The sequence below is a fragment of the Podarcis bocagei genome (genome assembly GCF_964188305.1).
Source record: "Podarcis bocagei genome assembly, chromosome: 9".
Classification (NCBI taxonomy): domain Eukaryota; kingdom Metazoa; phylum Chordata; class Lepidosauria; order Squamata; family Lacertidae; genus Podarcis; species Podarcis bocagei.
This window is the reverse complement of record NC_138134.1, coordinates 67,900,788-67,918,569: the sequence shown is the minus strand read 5'-3', so window position 1 is coordinate 67,918,569 and position 17,782 is coordinate 67,900,788. Positions and strand designations below refer to the sequence as shown.

General features: G+C 45.7%; 1 protein-coding gene across 1 annotated transcript in view; it reads right to left on the bottom strand.

Moving 5' to 3' along the window:
* Positions 1-17,782, bottom strand: part of PRKG2 (protein kinase cGMP-dependent 2) — a 76,876-nt gene that overhangs the window by 2,071 nt on the left and 57,023 nt on the right. The window contains exons 10-17 of the mRNA XM_081207045.1: positions 15,643-15,741; positions 12,927-13,077; positions 10,758-10,894; positions 10,404-10,493; positions 7,740-7,881; positions 6,018-6,181; positions 4,183-4,305; positions 38-100 (exon numbers count right to left, since the gene is read on the bottom strand). Of these exons, the coding sequence (XP_081063171.1) occupies positions 38-100; positions 4,183-4,305; positions 6,018-6,181; positions 7,740-7,881; positions 10,404-10,493; positions 10,758-10,894; positions 12,927-13,077; positions 15,643-15,741 (969 nt within the window). The remainder of the gene's footprint in view (positions 1-37; positions 101-4,182; positions 4,306-6,017; positions 6,182-7,739; positions 7,882-10,403; positions 10,494-10,757; positions 10,895-12,926; positions 13,078-15,642; positions 15,742-17,782) is intronic.

The window sequence follows — 17,782 nt, the reverse complement described above, 5'->3', positions numbered from 1 at the left end:
CCTGGTTTGCAAGGAACCCCGCCGTTCCTTTCCTTACCTATGCCTCTTAATATCATGGATACCATTCTTCAGATTTCCTAACCTCTCGGTAGGATTTTGCCTATAAACAAAACAAAAAAAAAGCAAAGTCAATGCTCCATAATTTGAAAGCTTCGTAATTTAATAATACTATCACCTTCTGTGTTCTAATGCAATTCAACAGGTTGGATCATTCATATATATATATATATATATATGCATGCCTAAATCAGCCTTCCTCAACCTGGTACCCTTCAGTTGCCTGTTAGCAAACAGATCTGAAACTTCCAAGGGTTTCCCCCAGAAAACCTCCATTTACACCAGCTTTATATTTAAAATCAAGGCAGAGAAACTTTCAGCATGACCTTATAAATAACATGCTCTTGGTCCGCAGGAAGTGGGGCTGATTTCTAGTAATGTTCATTTTGTTGGGCTCCCTATATTTGCAAGTGCATGCATGCACTCCCTACCCATGGTTTGAAACCCTTGGCAACTTCTCTCTCAAGTGAGAGATAGAGAAGAGTTATGAAAAATCAATGACATGTCATCATAAATGTATGGGAATAAGTGCATTTACACGTACCACACGTCCACAAAATGTCAAAACCTACAGGTGGTGCAAAATGGCCTTTGCAGCATGGCTCAGTTAAATAGTGGCAAAGTTTCCAGGTGCGCCTATTTGGTCCCGTTTTCTCAACGAACCTGCCAATTCCTTGATGAAAGATCACTTTTACCAGTAAAACCTGAGCTGAAAGGGTACAGAGAGCAACAAAGCGGCCATGTTGATCCCTAGCCAGCCTTGAGACTCCCCTAGTCACATAGCAGGAAATTCTTCCCGAGCCTCCCCTCTGTGAAACAGGTTTAACAAATGTTGATAATGGATTATGGAGTCATGGCATTCACAGTATCAAAAGAATGACCCAGACTGGCCAGGAAAAGGCAAGCAGCAAACATTAGCAGGGATCTTGACAGACAGAGGACAAGTCATACTCTCACAATTTCTAGTTATAGGTAGGTAGCCATGTTGGTCTGCCGTAGTAGAAACAAAATAAAAAAATTCCTTCCAGTAGCACCTTAGAGACCAACTAAGTTTGTTATTGGTATGAGCTTTCGTGTGCATGCACAATTTTTCAGTTGGTGTCTAAGGTGCTACTGGAAGGATTTTGTTTATTTTGTTGTCAAATTTCTGTTGTAGACCGCCTCTTTCTGTGATGCTTGTATGATGCTTGTGGGTGGTCTTTGGCTAACGCACCCTTTCTCAACCTGTGGGTCCCCAACTGCTGGGGACCCACAGGTTGAGAACTGCTGGGCTAAGGGGTTGGGCAATTCCTACAGTCTTTAAAAGTTGTCACACACCTTTGTTCTGGGCTCCCTCGTCTCCTTGCATGGAGAGACTCTACTTGCAAACAGATCAATAGAGATCAGCAGCTTGCCTTGTTTTCTTTGTTGCCTCCGAAATATACTCTGAGTCGAGAGTGGATTTCATGCTCTTTATTCAGCTCATAGTGGTGAGGAGGAATGGAAGTCCTCCCAGAATGTCTGCTTTATATACATTATTTACACAATGGGCCCCACATGATTGGCTAATTCCAGGATTCTCCTGTAGGCCAGTCAGGTTGCGGATTCACTTCCACCTGGAGCTGGATTGGGTCGCTCCTGTGGACCAGACTGCTGCATTCTGGATCCTATTGTTCTAGGACCAATCAGGCTGCTGCATTCTGAATCCTATTGTTCTAGGACCAATCAGACTGCTGTATTTTGGATCCTATTAAACTCAGTACATAACAGCATCACTGTTTCATCTCTGAAGAAGTGTGCATGCACACGAAAGCTCATACCAAGAACAAACTTAGTTGGTCTTTAAGGTGCTACTGGAAGGAATTTTTTTATTTTGTTTCATCTCTGACCAAGATGAAAGGGATATCTTTTCTCTTGATAGGGGAGGGGGCCAAGGCTGTAAAAACCAAACCCCATTTTTCCCCCCACAACAGAAGAAATGATAAAAGCCAAAGGCGACGACTCATCCTTACTGCAAAGGGTGCAGCACCAATGCTCTGATGATTGCTACTTTGCACACTCAAGGTATAGCAGAGTAGAAGCTTCTTGTACGCCGTGTGCCATATTAAAACCACTGCAGGCTTGTAGTTAATTATAAGACAGGATTATAAGCATGAACAGATTGGGGGTTCCTTCAGGACACTGAGGTGCTGAGTCAATGAATCCAGTCTGCTTGAAGTGGGGCAAACAGAAGACCTGGAAGAGAGGTCCTGGATCAGGGTCCATGTGCCCTTCTGCAGCAACCTTGGTGTAGTGGTTAAGAGCGGTAGTCACGTAATCTGGGAAACCAGGTTCGTGTCTCCGCTCCTCCACATGCAGCTGCTGGGTGACCTTGGGCCAGTCACACTTCCTTGAAGTCTCTCAGCCCCACTCACCTCACAGAGTGTTTGTTGTGGGGGAGGAAGGGAAAGGAGAATGTTAGCCGCTTTGAGACTCCTTAGGGTAGTGATAAAGCGGGATATCAAATCCAAACTCTTCTTCTTCTTCTTCTTCCAGTTTGCCTGGTCTTCTGTCTCTTTCTCTGGTGACAGATGCCTGTCTCCAGGTGGTCTCCCATCGAGGCACAGCCAAGATCTGGGCTGGCTCAGCTTCAGCAAGGCCGTTGAATCACCTGCCTTTTTTTTTTTTTTTTACTTCCATGTGCAATGGACTTGCAAGAATGGGATGTGCCCATCCCAAAGTCCCAAGAAGCAGGCCTCTGAAAACAAGGTAAAGGCCTCAGAACCTCAGCCTTCAAGGGGCGAATTGGCGGCAACTTCCAGTTCACGTCTTCGGTTTTATGTTGGTTGCCTAGCAACTTGCGAGGAAGATTTTAATGTGAGCAGGGAAGCCAAAATGCAGCTGATTAACACAGAAACAAGTGCAGCCTAATCTGAAGAGAAGAGTCGGGGAGACAGCAGGCCCCAGTGAGGCTTTGGGTCTGGGCAAAAGTTGCCTGAGCATAAATAGGCAGCCTGGCTATAGTCTATACTTTGATTGTGCATATCTACCTTCACTCAGAATCAGTGGCGTAGCGTGGGTTGTCAGCACCCGGGGCAAGGCAAGTAATTTGCACCCCCTAACCCGTGGATTTTAGCACTCAAGTGCGAGCGCGCCCCCCCAGATGTTGCGCCCGGCCCCCCTGCACCCCCGATGCTACGCCACTGGGGTTGGGGGCGAGCGAAGGAGCCAAGGACCCCCCCAAAGGCTCAGCAGGAATTTATTAAATTTATTATTTGCGGAGCCCCCACGGGCCGAGGCAGCCGAAGCCCCCTCCCCTCGGGCGCCTCCCCGCCCCCTCCTCTCCTTGGGCTGTAGGTGGAGCTCCAGATCCAGGCTTGGTGAGCACCTCTCCTCCTCCCGGCCGGGTCCGGGGGCTTCCAGCCGTGCTCCGTCCTCGCCCCCCCCCCCCGCGGCTGAGACTTGCGCCGAGAGCCGGAGCCAGCAGCGCCCCCTTCTGCCGGGAGACCCTCTCGGAGGGTCTGGGGGAGGGCAGGGCCCCTCGGAGCTCTCCTCCCTCCCAGTCAGCAGAAGCAGCTGCTGCCTGTGGCTGGGCCGAGGGGATGGCGTCGGCGTCGGGGTGCGGAGGCTGCCCGTGCCCGGCCAGGCATCGGTGGCGGTGTCGGCGCTGCTGCAGCGGCTGCTCCTCCTGCGAGTAGTGAGTGGAGAGCAGCCGCAGCGGCGGCGGGGGGCGCGCGCGCTAGGGCGCAAGGCTGGCGGTGGCGGCGGGGAGCCCGGCGGAGGAAGGAACTTGTCCCTTCCCTCTGGACTTGCGCCCCCCCCAGATGTTGTTCCCAGTGCGGTCGGCACCCCTGGCACCCCCCACGCTACGCCACTGCTCAGAATGCCCAAAGTGGACATCAAGCAATTCCATGCAATACTTAAATGGAATTGCCCTGTAAAATAAATAATAAAGTATCTCACACGCGGTAAACATTAAGCAAATAATGCATTTTTTAAAAAACAAAAACTAAACACCCTCAGTTTAATAATTAACATCCGAACATCTTAGCAGGATCTTGTTTGCTTCAAAAGAGAGAAACAAGCTTTGTTTTTTGGGCGCCTGGCAGAATGTAACACGGCTAAAGTATTCTTTTCACACCTTCGCGACAAAATTGCCCTCCTCACCTGCAGAGCCGCCGAATCAAATCTTCAGGCCGCTTTGTGATTATCCTGGGAAAATCCAGCCTTTCGACGCCTTTCAGAATCAAATTGTAGGTCATCATTTGATCGACCCCAGAAAATGGAGGACTAGAGTAAATGTCACGATTTTTAGAAATGCATTGGGCGCGGGGGGTGGGGGGAGAGAAGAAAAAGAAAAAAAATATGCTTGAGTAAAAAGGAGTTAGTAATGACAAAAGAGAAATTCTATTTTAGGTACAGGTAAAATTCGCAGAAAGCTGTTTTGTAGGAAGTTTCACTAATTGTCCTAGAGGCCCAGTATTGTCTACTTTGACTGGTAGCAGCAATCCAGGGTCTCTTCCACCGGGTTGGACTAGATGACCCTTGTAGTCCCTTCCAACTCTCTACAATCCTATGAATCTATGACCTGCTACCTGGTGCTTTTAAATGAAGATACTGGGGATTGAACCTGGGGGTTCTTGTTTGCAAAGCAGATGCTCTACCACTGAGCTATATTATTTCCTGTTTAATGCCCATGCAAATCTGAATGAAGAAAGAAAGAAAGAAAGAAAGAAAGAAAGAAAGGAAGGAAGGAAGGAAGGAAGGAAGGAAGGAAGGAAGGAAGGAAGGAAGGAAGGAAGGAGAAGGGAGAAAGCTAGACCCCCTAACAGTTTGGCTACACTGAACCTTAAACAGAGATCATTCTGAAATATGAATGTATTATTACGGATTCGTGGGGGCCCTGCCTTCCCCTAGGTTTCTGGGTGCTGAGGTTTAACCAGTGTTTTGAGAATCGAGGTGAGCAGATAGGTGTTGGATTTAGCAGTGTAAAAAATCAGGCTAAGCTTCTGTTCAGGCATTGCCTGAGGGGGGGAGTTATTAAGAAGTGCAAAGAGAGATCCTTGAGTCTGGGCAAACAGGGGTTGCCAGGGTTACGGTGAGCGGTGACTGAGACAGAAGGGATTGGGCAAGGGGGTTTGTTGGAAGAAGATGGAGGAAGTAGGAGAGATGAAGGAGAAGAAGCCAATTGGTGAGTGGCCAATTGGTGGCCTTAGGGGTGATTTCAGTCCTCTGACAACTGGATCCCACCCTCTCTGAAATATACTCAGAGTCGCAAAGTGATTTCATGCTCTATATTCAGCTCATAGTGGTGAGGAGGAATGAATGAAAGTCCCCCCAAAGTATCTGCTTTATATACATTATTTACACAACGGGCTGCACATGATTGGCTAATTCTGGAATTCTACTGTAAGCCAATCAGGTTGTGGATTCACTTCTATCTGGAGCATGATTGGGTGGTTCCTGCCAACCAATCATACTGCTGCATTGTTCTAGGACCAATCAGACTGCTGCATTCTGAATCCTATTGTTCTAGGACCAATCAGACTGCTGCATTTTGGATCCTATTGTTCTAGGACCAATCAGACTGCTGCAGTTTGGATCCTATTCAACTCAGTGCATACCACTCTCATTACATCCCCCCCCCCCCAGGACAGGGGGCAAGACGAGAGAGCAGAGGGTTCAAGAAAATGGGAGAGAGAAAGAGGGTGGCAGAAAGAGAAAAAAAGGACTGGTCCCTCCCACTTTTGGCTCTGTCCCCACCTACAAATGGCGTCACCCCTGCCCACTGCTGGCATTTAGGCCCCCCTCCCCAATTATTTCCACAGAAGCAGCTCTCAATTTTTTTAAAAGAGGTTCCTCGAACCCAGCTATAAAGTGTGGGCTCTACAATATGGACTCTCCCCATAATATAATAACCAAGCAAAACAACAGCAAATAACCTATTTGTGTAAAGAGTTCATAGAAGCAGTGATTCCTGAGGTAACTGACTTGGCACTTACTTTCCTGTCAGCAGCTCATACACTAGGATACCAAGAGACCAGAAGTCCACGCTGAAATCGTGTCCTTTATTCAGGATGACTTCAGGGGCAACGTACTCAGGAGTCCCGCAGAACGTCCAGGTCTTTTGTCCAGCTCCAATCTTCTTAGCGAACCCAAAATCAACCTCAGGGGGTGGAAGAGCAAATACTATCATCAGACAGTGAGGCATTTAGCTTTGGCTGTTCTCATTTGCAGCATCTAGCCCATGCTGGCTTTGTGCAACCCAGGGCATTTACAAGTGGGCTTTGGAAGGCCAAGGGAAGTGGGATGCCATTTACAGTGGTACCTTGGTTCTCAAACTTAATCCGTTCCGGAAGTCCGTTCCAAAACCAAAGCATTTCTAAAAACAAGGTGCACTTTCCCACAGAAAGTAATGCAAAATGGATTAATCCGTTCCAGACTTTTAAAAGCAACCTCTAAAACAGCAATTGACCATGGATTTTACTATCTAATGAGACCACTGATCCATAAAATGAAAGCAATAAACAATGTACTGTGGTCACACAATCAATCAATCAATCAATCAATCAATCAGTAGCTGAACTGGGTTCCACACAGTCACAAAAACAAAAGAGCCACAAAAACGCAAAATAAATAGCAAAAACAGACAGACCTCAGCGTAACACTCAAAATGGAAGCGTAACACTCAAAACGGAGCACATTCAGCTTCCAAAAAATGTTCACAAACCGGAACACTTACTTCCGGGTTTGAAGTGTTTGGGTTCCAAGTTGTTTGAGTCCCAAGGCGTTTGAGAACCAAGGTACCACTGTACTTAAAATGTACAGGATGGCGAAAGGTTGCTTTTCTCTTCCATCTGTTCTGCTCCCTCTGGCAGCTTGGTGCCTACACTGACTTCCAGAAAAGCCTTTTACTGCCCCAGCGCATAGTTAAATTATGGAACTCGTTTCCACAGGAGGCAGTGACACTGGTCCTGCTAGCTAGGGATGATGGGAGTTGTAGTCCAGGCTGGAGACCCCAGTTTGGGAAACCCTGGTCTACCTGAACCAGTAGCAGCTCTCCATGGTTTCGGACAAAAGTCTTTCCCAGCCCAACTTGTAGACACCAGGGGTTGAATCTTGACCTTAGCATACATACTGAGCTATGGGCCTTCCATTATCCTATTTTCGCCTTAGCGTTTTGAGGGGGTATTTTGGTTCTTCTGCACACAGGTATGTCAAGAACCTATGAAGAGTCTGCGTGAAAATATGGATGCAATTCGTCAATCGGAAACTGGGTGGTTTATGGAAGGAGGGGAGTACAGGTGGTTTGCTGGTTTCCATCCTCACTCTACCTGAGTGGAGTGCAAGGAAGTTTCCTTTTTTTGTGAATGTTCCCTTTGACTTTGGGCTGGTAAACTATATTCCTTAGAGGCCCAGATCTGACCCAGGAGGCCTCCCACCATTGCTGACCTCAAGGATCATTCCTTCCGCTTAGACCATGCACGCAATTTACAGGAAGATTCTTGTGAATTAAAATTGTAACATGGGAGGAAGGGGGTGGAATCGACACACCCAGGGGAATAATATTCCTTCCTAACCCTCGGGTTGAGGGCGACAGAGGCTTCAAGGATTAAGTGCTCTTAAAAATTCCCTTTAATGGGCATGGCACTGGATGAAAAGCAAGCTTCTCTCTGCAGTACAGTTATGGGCATTAAAGAAAAACAAACCAACCACAACCTCACCAGCTTTATATATCCTTGAGCGTCCAAAATTAAATTTTCGGGCTTCAAGTCCCTGTAGATCACACTGATGTAATGCAAATATTCAACGGCTTCCGTCACACATCCAACACAGAACTTTGTAGTGGTTTCATCAAAGCTCCCTCTGAAATAAAGCAAACATTTCCCATCTTTTTCACACTGGCTGTAGTTCCTCCATATCCCATGCAATCCTTGAGCTCCAGAAATCAAGATCCTCTCTCTCTCACACATTTTATTTGATGCAAGGAGAGCTCTGTCTAAATAAGCAGGTCTGAGGCTGTAGTATATAGCCTGAGGACCCCTACAGATTTCATTTTCATTGCACATTCATGATTATTTGTGCTCATGATGCTACTGTGGGGTGGTCATGCCCAAAACCACTTTCAATACTATTCGTGTGTGCAAACATTTGGCGGCAGTCACACTGCTTCATTACCAGTCAGTTTGTATCGAAGAACTTCCTGCTGAAATCATTCAACTTCTTAATACCTCAGGTTAAGAACTTAATTCATTCTGGAGGTCTGTTCTTAACCTGAAACTGTTCTTAACCTGAGGTACCACTTTAGCTAATGGGGCCTCCCACTGCCGCCGGAGCACGATTTCTGTTCTCATCCTGAAGCAAAGTTCTTAACCCAAGGTACTATTCCTGGGTTAGCGGAGTCTGTAACCTGAAGCGTATGTAACCTGAAGAGTCTGTAACCCAAGGTACCACTGTACCAGAAACGTTCTGTGATGTATTTTCTCCTGCTCCAGAGGGTAGGCCTCAAACCGATGGCTTCAAGTTGCAAGACAGGAGATTCTGACTTAGCATCAGGAAGAAGTTTCCAACAGCAAGAGCTGTTCGACAGGGGAATGGACTCCCTCCGGAGGTAATCATCATCATCATCATCATCATTTATTATTTATACCCCGACCATCTGGCTGAGCTTCCCCAGCCACTCTGGGCGGCTTCCAACAAAATACAGTGGTACCTCGGGTTAAGTACTTAATTCGTTCCGGAGATTCGTTCTTAACCTGAAACTGTTCTTAATCTGAAGCACCACTTTAGCTAATGGAGCCTCCTGCTGCGCCGCCGGAGCACGATTTCTGTTCTCATCCTGAAGCAAAGTTCTTAACCCGAGGTACTATTTCTGGGTTAGCGGAGTCTGTAACCTGAAGCATATGTAACCCGAGGTACCACTGTATTAATCTCCCTCATTGAAGATTTTTAAGCCGAGGTTGAATGGCCATCTGTCAAGGATTCATTAGTTGAGATTCCTGCATTGGACTAAATGATCCTGGAAGTCCCTTCAAACTCTGATTTTATGATTCTCCTACTTTGGTTACCCTTTAGCCCCTCTGGACAGCAATAATGTGCTAGCACTGGGGAAGCACTGCAGAGCAAACTAAAGCAGCACAAATTCACCACTAACGCATTAATATTGTGTCAAGAACTTGTAAAATGCACCTGCGACAAAACACAGGTCTGGAGGGGCCCTTATTGCAAGTTTATGAAACATTTTAGTAATTTCAAAACCCCTTGTCTAGAGACCATGCGAGAAACTTCCCCACGGGTAGTGTGGTGTAGTGGTTAGAGTGTTGGACTAGGCCAGGGGTCTGCAACCTTTAAGACAAAAAGAGCCATTTGGACCCATTTCCGAAGGAAAAAAACCTGGGAGCCGCAAAACTCGTCATTATAAAAATAACTTTTTTGTCACTTTTTTATTATTTCTTTGTTTGACCCCTCAGAATTACTCCTCCTCATAGAAATAAACGTTAAATTAACAAGTTACCTTTTTGTGTGTGTGTGTTCTTCACTCCCCTTCAAAACAGTGACCAGCGTACATGCCCCCTTTCAATGCAGTGACCAGTGTACATGCCCCTTACAATGTAGCGGGCAGGCGGGCGGGAAGGTGACGTCGGGACGGTGCGTGACTAACACACGCACCGCCCCCATGTGACGTCACAGCCAGTACAGCGCCCGCCACAGTGGGGAGTGTCGGGGCACACAATGCGCCTCCTCCCCTCGCTAGTATCCGCCCCAGAGCCGCGGCAAAGGTGTAAAAGAGCCACATGCGGCTCTGGAGCCGCGGGTAGCAGACCCCTGGACTAGGACCTGGAAGACCAGGGTTCAAATGGCCATGAAGCTCACTGGGTGACGTTGGGCCAGTCACTCGCTTTCAGCCTAACCTACCTCACAGGGTTGTTGTGAGGAAAAAATGGGGAGGAGGGAAACTATGTTCGCCAGCTCCTTGGAGGAAAGGTTAATAATAATAATAATAATAATAATAATAATAATAATAATAATAAGCCACCCATTTGTCTGGGTGGCTCCCAACAAAATACAATAAAATTCCAACCATTAAAAACTTCCCTTGAGATGTCTTCTAAAAGTCAAATAGTTGTCAATCTGTTTGACATCTGATGAGAGGGCATTCCACAAGGTGGGATACAAATGTAATAATAATAATAATAATAATAATAATAATAATAATAATAATAATAATAAAGATAACTCACATTGCCCTGTTAAGTTTCTAAAAACCTGTAGTCTGTACACAGCCCCACTGAGCATGGATCTTAAGGCGTGCTTCTTTCTTTCTTTCTAAATCATTTTTTAAAAAAAGTTATTCTTCAGGTAGAAAACAAAAAATGATAAATTATTACCTGTCTCTCAGGATACTCCACAGCTCACCACCAAGACAGGCTTCCAAGAGCATGTAAACGTATTTGTTGTCTTTGAAAGTGCGGTACAATCTGAAGGGAATTGGAGGGAAATCAATCAGTCAATTAAAATTATTTGTAGGCTATGAGCAAAACTCACTCAGGACGATTTACACAATAACAAATTTGTTTATTAAAAATACAATTTCCAGGGAAAATAATAATACAATGCAAAACCTCCCATAAAACGCAAGCATCTGAGCAAGCTGGAAAATTATTAAGCTAAAGCATACCTGGGCTGTGTCATTTTCTATAACAGTGGTTAAAGCTGAATAGAAAACAGAGAAAGCAATTTACTTCACAATGAAGGGAGAGCAGGCTTCTTCTAGAATTTTCTTTTCGGAGTGAATGTGCTCCTGCTGTTTGGTGTCCACTATGTGTTTCTTCTTGATACATTTCATGGCAAATGCTATGTTCTCGTTCTTCACTTTCACCTGAGTTGACATTAGGGGGAAAAAACAGTTTAAAGGGGCTACACGATCATAAGCTCCCACCCTCCCCTGGTCCCTCAATTTTTTGCAGAGTAGACAGAACAGAATGATACGTTCTGACCATAATGTAAATTATGTTGTTAGGAAAGGGGTTCTCGTCCATATATGCTATAACCCTACAATTAACAAGAATTTTGGAGAAAAATGCCCTTCAATATGACCGGTTTTGTCTAAGACAGTGGTGTCCAAACTTTTTTCAAAGAGGGCCAGATTTGATGAAGTGAGGGCCATGGGGGCCGACCTTTAGGACTGATGTTGTTGAGGATTTTTAAGGATTTTACCCCAGGAAATAAACTGCCACAGGGGCCGGATTAAACCAATTGGCTCGCCAGATTACGCCCCCGAAACGGACTTTGGACATGCCTATGTGATGTTACCATATGAGAGTGCTGGAGGTGAAATGGTTAAACAAATTACCCAATCAGAACCCAGGGGGTGGAGCCAGAGGGACTATAAAACCAGCTCTGGGAGGGGCGAAATGGGAGTTTGTTGGGAGTTGGGTGGTTGGTCGGAGTGGGAGTGAATTGGGATAGAGTTTGTGGGTAGGTTGAGTTAGTGTAGCAAAATAGGCTGAGTCAGGAACAGTTAGGGGCTAGGAAGACAAGTAAATATCTGAGAGGTGGTTTAGTGAGGAAGAGCAGGTAGCGGAAGTTATAGGTCTGGATAGGCACCCCATGATTGTAATTGACTGATACTGTTTATGAAACCACACGCTTGTTAAACTGCAATAAATAAACAGAAGTTTATGTTCCAATTTAACCCTGACTGGACTCAGTATTGTACCAGGTAGGGCCTGGGTGGTGACAGCGAGAAATAAATTGGTGGCACACGGATCAATAGACGGTGAAACGTCCGGGGATCCTGTGTGATTGCCACAGCCTGCTCTAAGATATTCGGGGGGGGGAGGGCTATAGGATCAAACATCCACAGAATATGAAGCTATGGAAAACCACTAGACCTGAGGATTTAACACGTGAGAACTGCAACAAAGTGTGGCAGTATGACACGCTGCCATTCAAGATTCCAGCCGGTCAATTCCACTCCTTACTTTTCTTTTCTTTTCAGCATTCTATTGGCCATTGAGCACGCTCAGTCCTCATTGGGTAGTTTGCTCTCTTCCCTCCCTCCCCAATTACTTAGGATTTTATTCATAAAGGTTTTTATCATTCTGGAATCCCTATTCCCACACTGTTGGTATCTCCCTCTTGTGCAATGGCAATCACAACCCGAACATTAGAAACAGGCGGTGGTGGGGGGTGATTGATAGGTTTGACCCAATTAACTGCAATGAGTCTTAGCCTGTTTATATATTTGGAGGAATCCGCCAGCCAGCCAACTGCTGCCCCTTCCCCAGCATTGGCAGCTTACAAGATGTGCTGATTGTCAGTGTAATGGAAGGTAGCTGTTAGGGAGAATGGGAGAGGAGCTACTGTTTCTCGCAAGTGCTCAATGACACATGCAGGCGCACCAAGCTCCAGCCAAAGCCCTGCAATGCTGCCATCACGACACACCCGTCACGATGCCCGCAGCGTGGCCATAGGCAAAGAGGCTGGAAGGCAGGTGGCGAGTCAGCACGCGGGCAGCGAAGCCTCGGATTGGCTGGCTGCTGGCACCAATCAAAGCCGAGCTCCCTTCCTCCGTGGGGCGGGGAGAAGCCAGGAGGAAGGAGGCGCCGCTGCGGTGTGTGTGTGGAAAATGGCGCCCAAAAAATTAGCAAAGAAAAAATGGCGCAGCCCGAATGATCACGCCGATCCAAGCAGCGATTCCAGGACCGTCCGCGGGCCGGATCCAGAGAGCAATTGGGCCTGATCCGGCCCGCGGACCTTAGGTTGCCAACCCCTGCGCTAGAGAATGCACTTGAAAATATGGGAATCCTGAGGCCCTAGGAAATGCAAGATCATCCACGCTGGCCAGGGTACAGCAAAACATTCAGATCAGAAGCGGCAGTCAAAACATTTAAAAGGCAAATTCTTACAAGTTCCACTCTTCCGAATCCACCAACACCCAGGGTGGCAACAATTTCCAGGTTCTGAAATGGGCAGGAGGAAGGAAACTGGGTTACTTTTTCTTTCAGCTGTATCATCTCCAAAGAGACGTCGCTGGGTAGCTGCTCCAAGGAAGAAACTCTGCATTAAAAAGAAATAAAACACCCCCTTCAGTTCAATCTCGCTGAGCGCGCAACCGAGAATTGCTGTGGTGGTCTCATAATGTTTTTTGAAAAATGTTTTCGACGTTCCCCCACGTCTTTCAAAGGTATCTTTCCTCAAGCACCTGGAGCAATGAGCTCACAGATGGCCCTTTTCTGACTGAGCTGGCAGAGAAAAAGAACCCCCAAATTCATTTAAATTATTTTGTTTTAGCAAGCTCAGTTTCAAGACCTTTTCGTAGCTCACTGAAGTTTTAAGAAGAAACCACCAGTGTGAATAGGACGGATGGCTTCTTCCTGGCTCAGAGGAAAGGCGTTGTGTGTTATTTGTCCTGGATAAGTCATCAAAGTAACGATGGCAGGTGTGTCTCAAGAGGAGAAGACTTCCTAAGAACATCTTGCAGTATTCTTGGTGTCCTTGAATTAGAATGTCTTTAGCATGTAAAAGGAGAAAAGAATTCCATGTCTTCTTACAGGAGAAAAGTTAGCATAAATAATAGGAAAATAGTGTTGTTGTTTTTTAAAGGAAGATTTGATCAGGAACAGAATGCGATCTTTTTCTAATGAAGTTTTGAGAGTTCCCCTCCACATGTCAAAAATACATGCAGATGAATTCCAGCTGTCACCTGCTGTTCTGCTGAAAGTCTCTTTTTAGTGGCAGCATTTCATGAGGCATTAAATATTGATTGCAATCTCTCTGTTTGGGTACCTCGGGTCTGAAATGGCAATTTGTTTGATGAACAGCCATCTGCTTTTATTGCATCTCTCAGTGGCCTTTTGTAGGTTTGTTGTAATGAAGTGAGGGCCAAATAATTTCTCGTCAGAATGCCAATGGTAATTTCTTCAACTTGAGCACTGATTCCTGTTCTGCATTAATGGTCTTTCGGATAATCCATTAAAACTGATCAAAATGAAAACGATACTGAGACTGCCTAATATTGCTGTGACGGGTGCCTGTGTTTCCATGGTTCTGATTGGCACTAAAAGGAAAAAATACAGTGCTAGTAGCAGATAGAGTCCATTTGAAGCCACCATCCTTTACAATTAATGCACCCCACATCAGTTTTTACTTAAGGTGACATTATGTCTGCAGTGTGAGGGTGCACATATAGTGATGCTATAAAGCAAACTGTTGTTCCCAGGCTAAGTCAGTTTGGACCAGGGCTGGAATGGCTAAAATTGCATGCAGCCCGGGTTAAGACTGCATGCAGCTAGGAATTTCTGAGAAAAAATTAAACAGCTGTGCTTAAGAGCTTCCTATTATCGTTTATGAGAAAGGCAAAGTGGAGAGCATGCATGCAAAAGAACTGAATGGAAAACTAAAAAAATAATTAAGGGAAGGTCCTGGATTGTGGCCAATGCATTGGAAGTCCCCTGCCCCGTTGCCCAGTGACACTCACAGTTGTGCCATATGTTATGGTAATACAGCCAAAATACTAAAAAAACCCACAAAAAACGAAAAGCTTAGATGGACTGGAAGATGTCATCGCTGAGCAGCTCTGCTGGAAAACAACAAAATGCTTCTATGCTGTGATCTTATGTTGCTCTTGTTGTTGTTGTTTAGTCGTGTCCGACTCTTCATGACCCCATGGACCAGAGCATGCCAGGCACATCTGTCTTCCACTGCCTCCTGCAGTTTAGTCAAACTCATGCTGGTAGCTTCGAGAACACTGTCCAACCATCTCGTCCTCTATCAACCGCTTCTCCTTGTGCCCTCCATCTTTCCCAACATCAGGGTCTTTTCCAGGGAGTCTTCTCTTCTTATGAGGTGGCCAAAGTCTTGGAGCCTCAGCTTCACGATCTGTCCTTCCAGTGAGCACTCAGGGCTGATTTCCTTAAGAATGGATAGGTTTGATCTTCTTGCAGTCCATGGGACTCTCAAGAGTCTCCTCCAGCACCATAATTCAAAAGCATCAATTCTTCGGCGATCTTTATGGTCCAGCTCTCACTTCCATACACCACTATTGGGAAAACCATAGCTTTAACTACACGGACCTTTGTTGGCAAGGTGATGTCTCTGCTTTTTAAGATGCTGTCTAGGTTTGTCACTGCTTTTCTCCCAAGAGGCAGGCATCTTTTAATTTCGTGACTGCTGTCACCATCTGCAGTGATCATGGAGCCCAAGAAAGTAAAATCTCTCACTGCCTCCTTTTCTTCCCCTTCTATTTGCCAGGAGGTGATGGGACCAGTGGCCATGATCTTCGTTGTTTTTTTTGTTGTTTTTTTGATGTTGAACTTTAGACCATATTTTGCGCTCCCCTCTTTCACCCTAAATCTGAGATGCCGCAACAATTTTCAAGGTCTCAGTTAGTTTGTGGATTTGTGGGACTTGAAAGTGGCTGGAAAATGCTGAATGAAAGTAAATAAATAAACAGACAAAAAACACAGCAGCTTGGGTCACCCATGAGTCCAAAATCGGAGGCGCTGCAGTCTGTATGCCCTTTTAGCAGGTCTGCTGTCGTAATGTAGATATGTGCCACCAACCCTACAGAGTGTTGAAGAGGTTACTTTCCATGCAGTTTCAAGGATCAGCTGCGAGACTTACTGAGCTTGTCTTTTTTCATCGTCCCGAGCCAGGGTAGCTACATAACCCGCAAGGTATGCCTGGAGTTCTTCAAAAGTCCCAACTGTTTGATTGAAGGTTCTGCAGAACAAAAAGAATGAACCAACATGGAAGATCATTGCTAGGAGCAATGAGAACAAATTTTCATCAGTTTGTCGTCCCCCCCCCCAATTAAATATACCACAGAAGTATCTTTGATTTCTACTTAGATCTCGTTAGCCAGACATATGGTAATGAATAAAAACACCCAGAGATAATTGCTGTGTTTGAACAGAACAGATTCAATGGGCAAACAATGGGCATACACACAGGCACTGAAAAACCTGGTTGTCATATCGATGCATATGCTGTTATGGGGGATGACATTATCTTGTTGTGCTGTATATGTGATAAAGGGGAGCCACATTGGGGTCAAGGCATCCTCCTTTGCTTGTCCCCGTGCTAGTTTAAGTTTGTTGGTTAAATGTTCTAGTAAGGCAGTTTCCCATACATTTTGGTACCAGCAGTCTATGTTCACTCCTGATAGGACCTTCCAGAGTCTAGTTGTAATGTGTTAGGAACTGGGCAGAGGAGAAATGGTGGAGACCGCCTCCCCATCCCAGGGAGGAGGAAGAGGAAGGCAGTATAGATTTACAACAGGGGTTTGAGGGAGGTGACAGCTCAGAGGCAGATGAGGGGGAAAGTTGGGAAATTGTGGGCGAGCCAGAACAGCTGGCTGACATGTTGTCACTAGAAGCATTCCAGACCCACCATCTCCCAGAACCCGGTGGGCCTTAAAAGTAGGAGAGCAAAGAGCTCGAAGACACTTAGCGGCACCCATAGAGGAGGTGATGAAGATGACAAATGAGGAAGTGGGAGAGATGGGGGTGGGTTGGAGATTCACTTGGGACAACGCCATTATCCAAGAGGCTTGGTTTTAGAGCCTCTCTCTGTAAAGTTTGAAATAAGAAAGGACCATAAGAAACTTTTCCTTGCCTTTATACTTCCCTGGGCAACCAGCTCACAGTATCCTGACATGATGTTTCTAGCTGCTGAGAGTAAGTGACCTATGAGCTCCTTGTCATGTGTATGTGTGTTGTTTTCCTGGGAGATATTTAATGGGGCTAGTTCTGGAGTTACATCTATTACAAAACCCTACACAAACACGATGTGATAGAATGAAATAACATTAGCCCTCCACACCTCTCTCCTCCCACTTTCTTTCCCCCACAACCGCATGGTGTCTAGGACAATAGTGTCTCATACCAAATGTAATCAAACTATGAAAAAGACTTTATTAATTGAAAATGGAGACGCTGTTTTCCTTGTTTATTTGTTTTTGTAACACAAGAAAATATTTAATAAAAACCAATTAAAACAAAACAAAAAACCTGATTGCACCTGCTTGAGCGCAATTATAGGAAATTAACACTCTATGACAGGCCTTCACAACTTCTGACCCACCAAGCTGAACTCACATCACCACACTATGTAGCGTGGTCCGCAGGGAACTTCAGCAACCTCCTATATTTGCTGACTGCAAAAACAAGAGCAGTTTGACAAGAAACAGGCAGAGAAGGGTGTGTCAGAAGGAGAGAGAGAGAGAAAGGATGGTACAGAGAGAGACAGAGACAGACAGATAGACAGACAGACAGACAGACAGACAGACAGACAGACACGGAGAGGTACGAGGATGGAACGGGGATGTTTCCAAACTGTCACTATTTTCAGATGGGACTGGCAAACTCAGGGTGTGCGATTAAAGTTGATTTGAAGAAATGAGCAGTTTGTGGATAAGCAGTCTTTTGGGAAACCTCATCTCCCACAAATGATTTAGCACACTGGCAAACTCAGGTTGTGGAATTAAAGTCTATTTTGTGCTCTTGTGCAACAAACCTGAACATTTTGTGATAAGGACAGGGGTGGGAAAATGCATTGGAAAAAGTGAGATAACATTTGCTTGAGTCAACATCATATAACTCATCCCGCAAACGAATGAGAGTGAATGTTCAGTAAATAACTGACATCCTCAAATGTGCCCACACTTTGTGCAAACAAACCAGGATGGATGTTTGGTAAACAGGGCGTCTGGGACAGGCAGGAGAGAGAAGAGGGTGGCAGAGAGAGAAAAGGGACTTAGTGG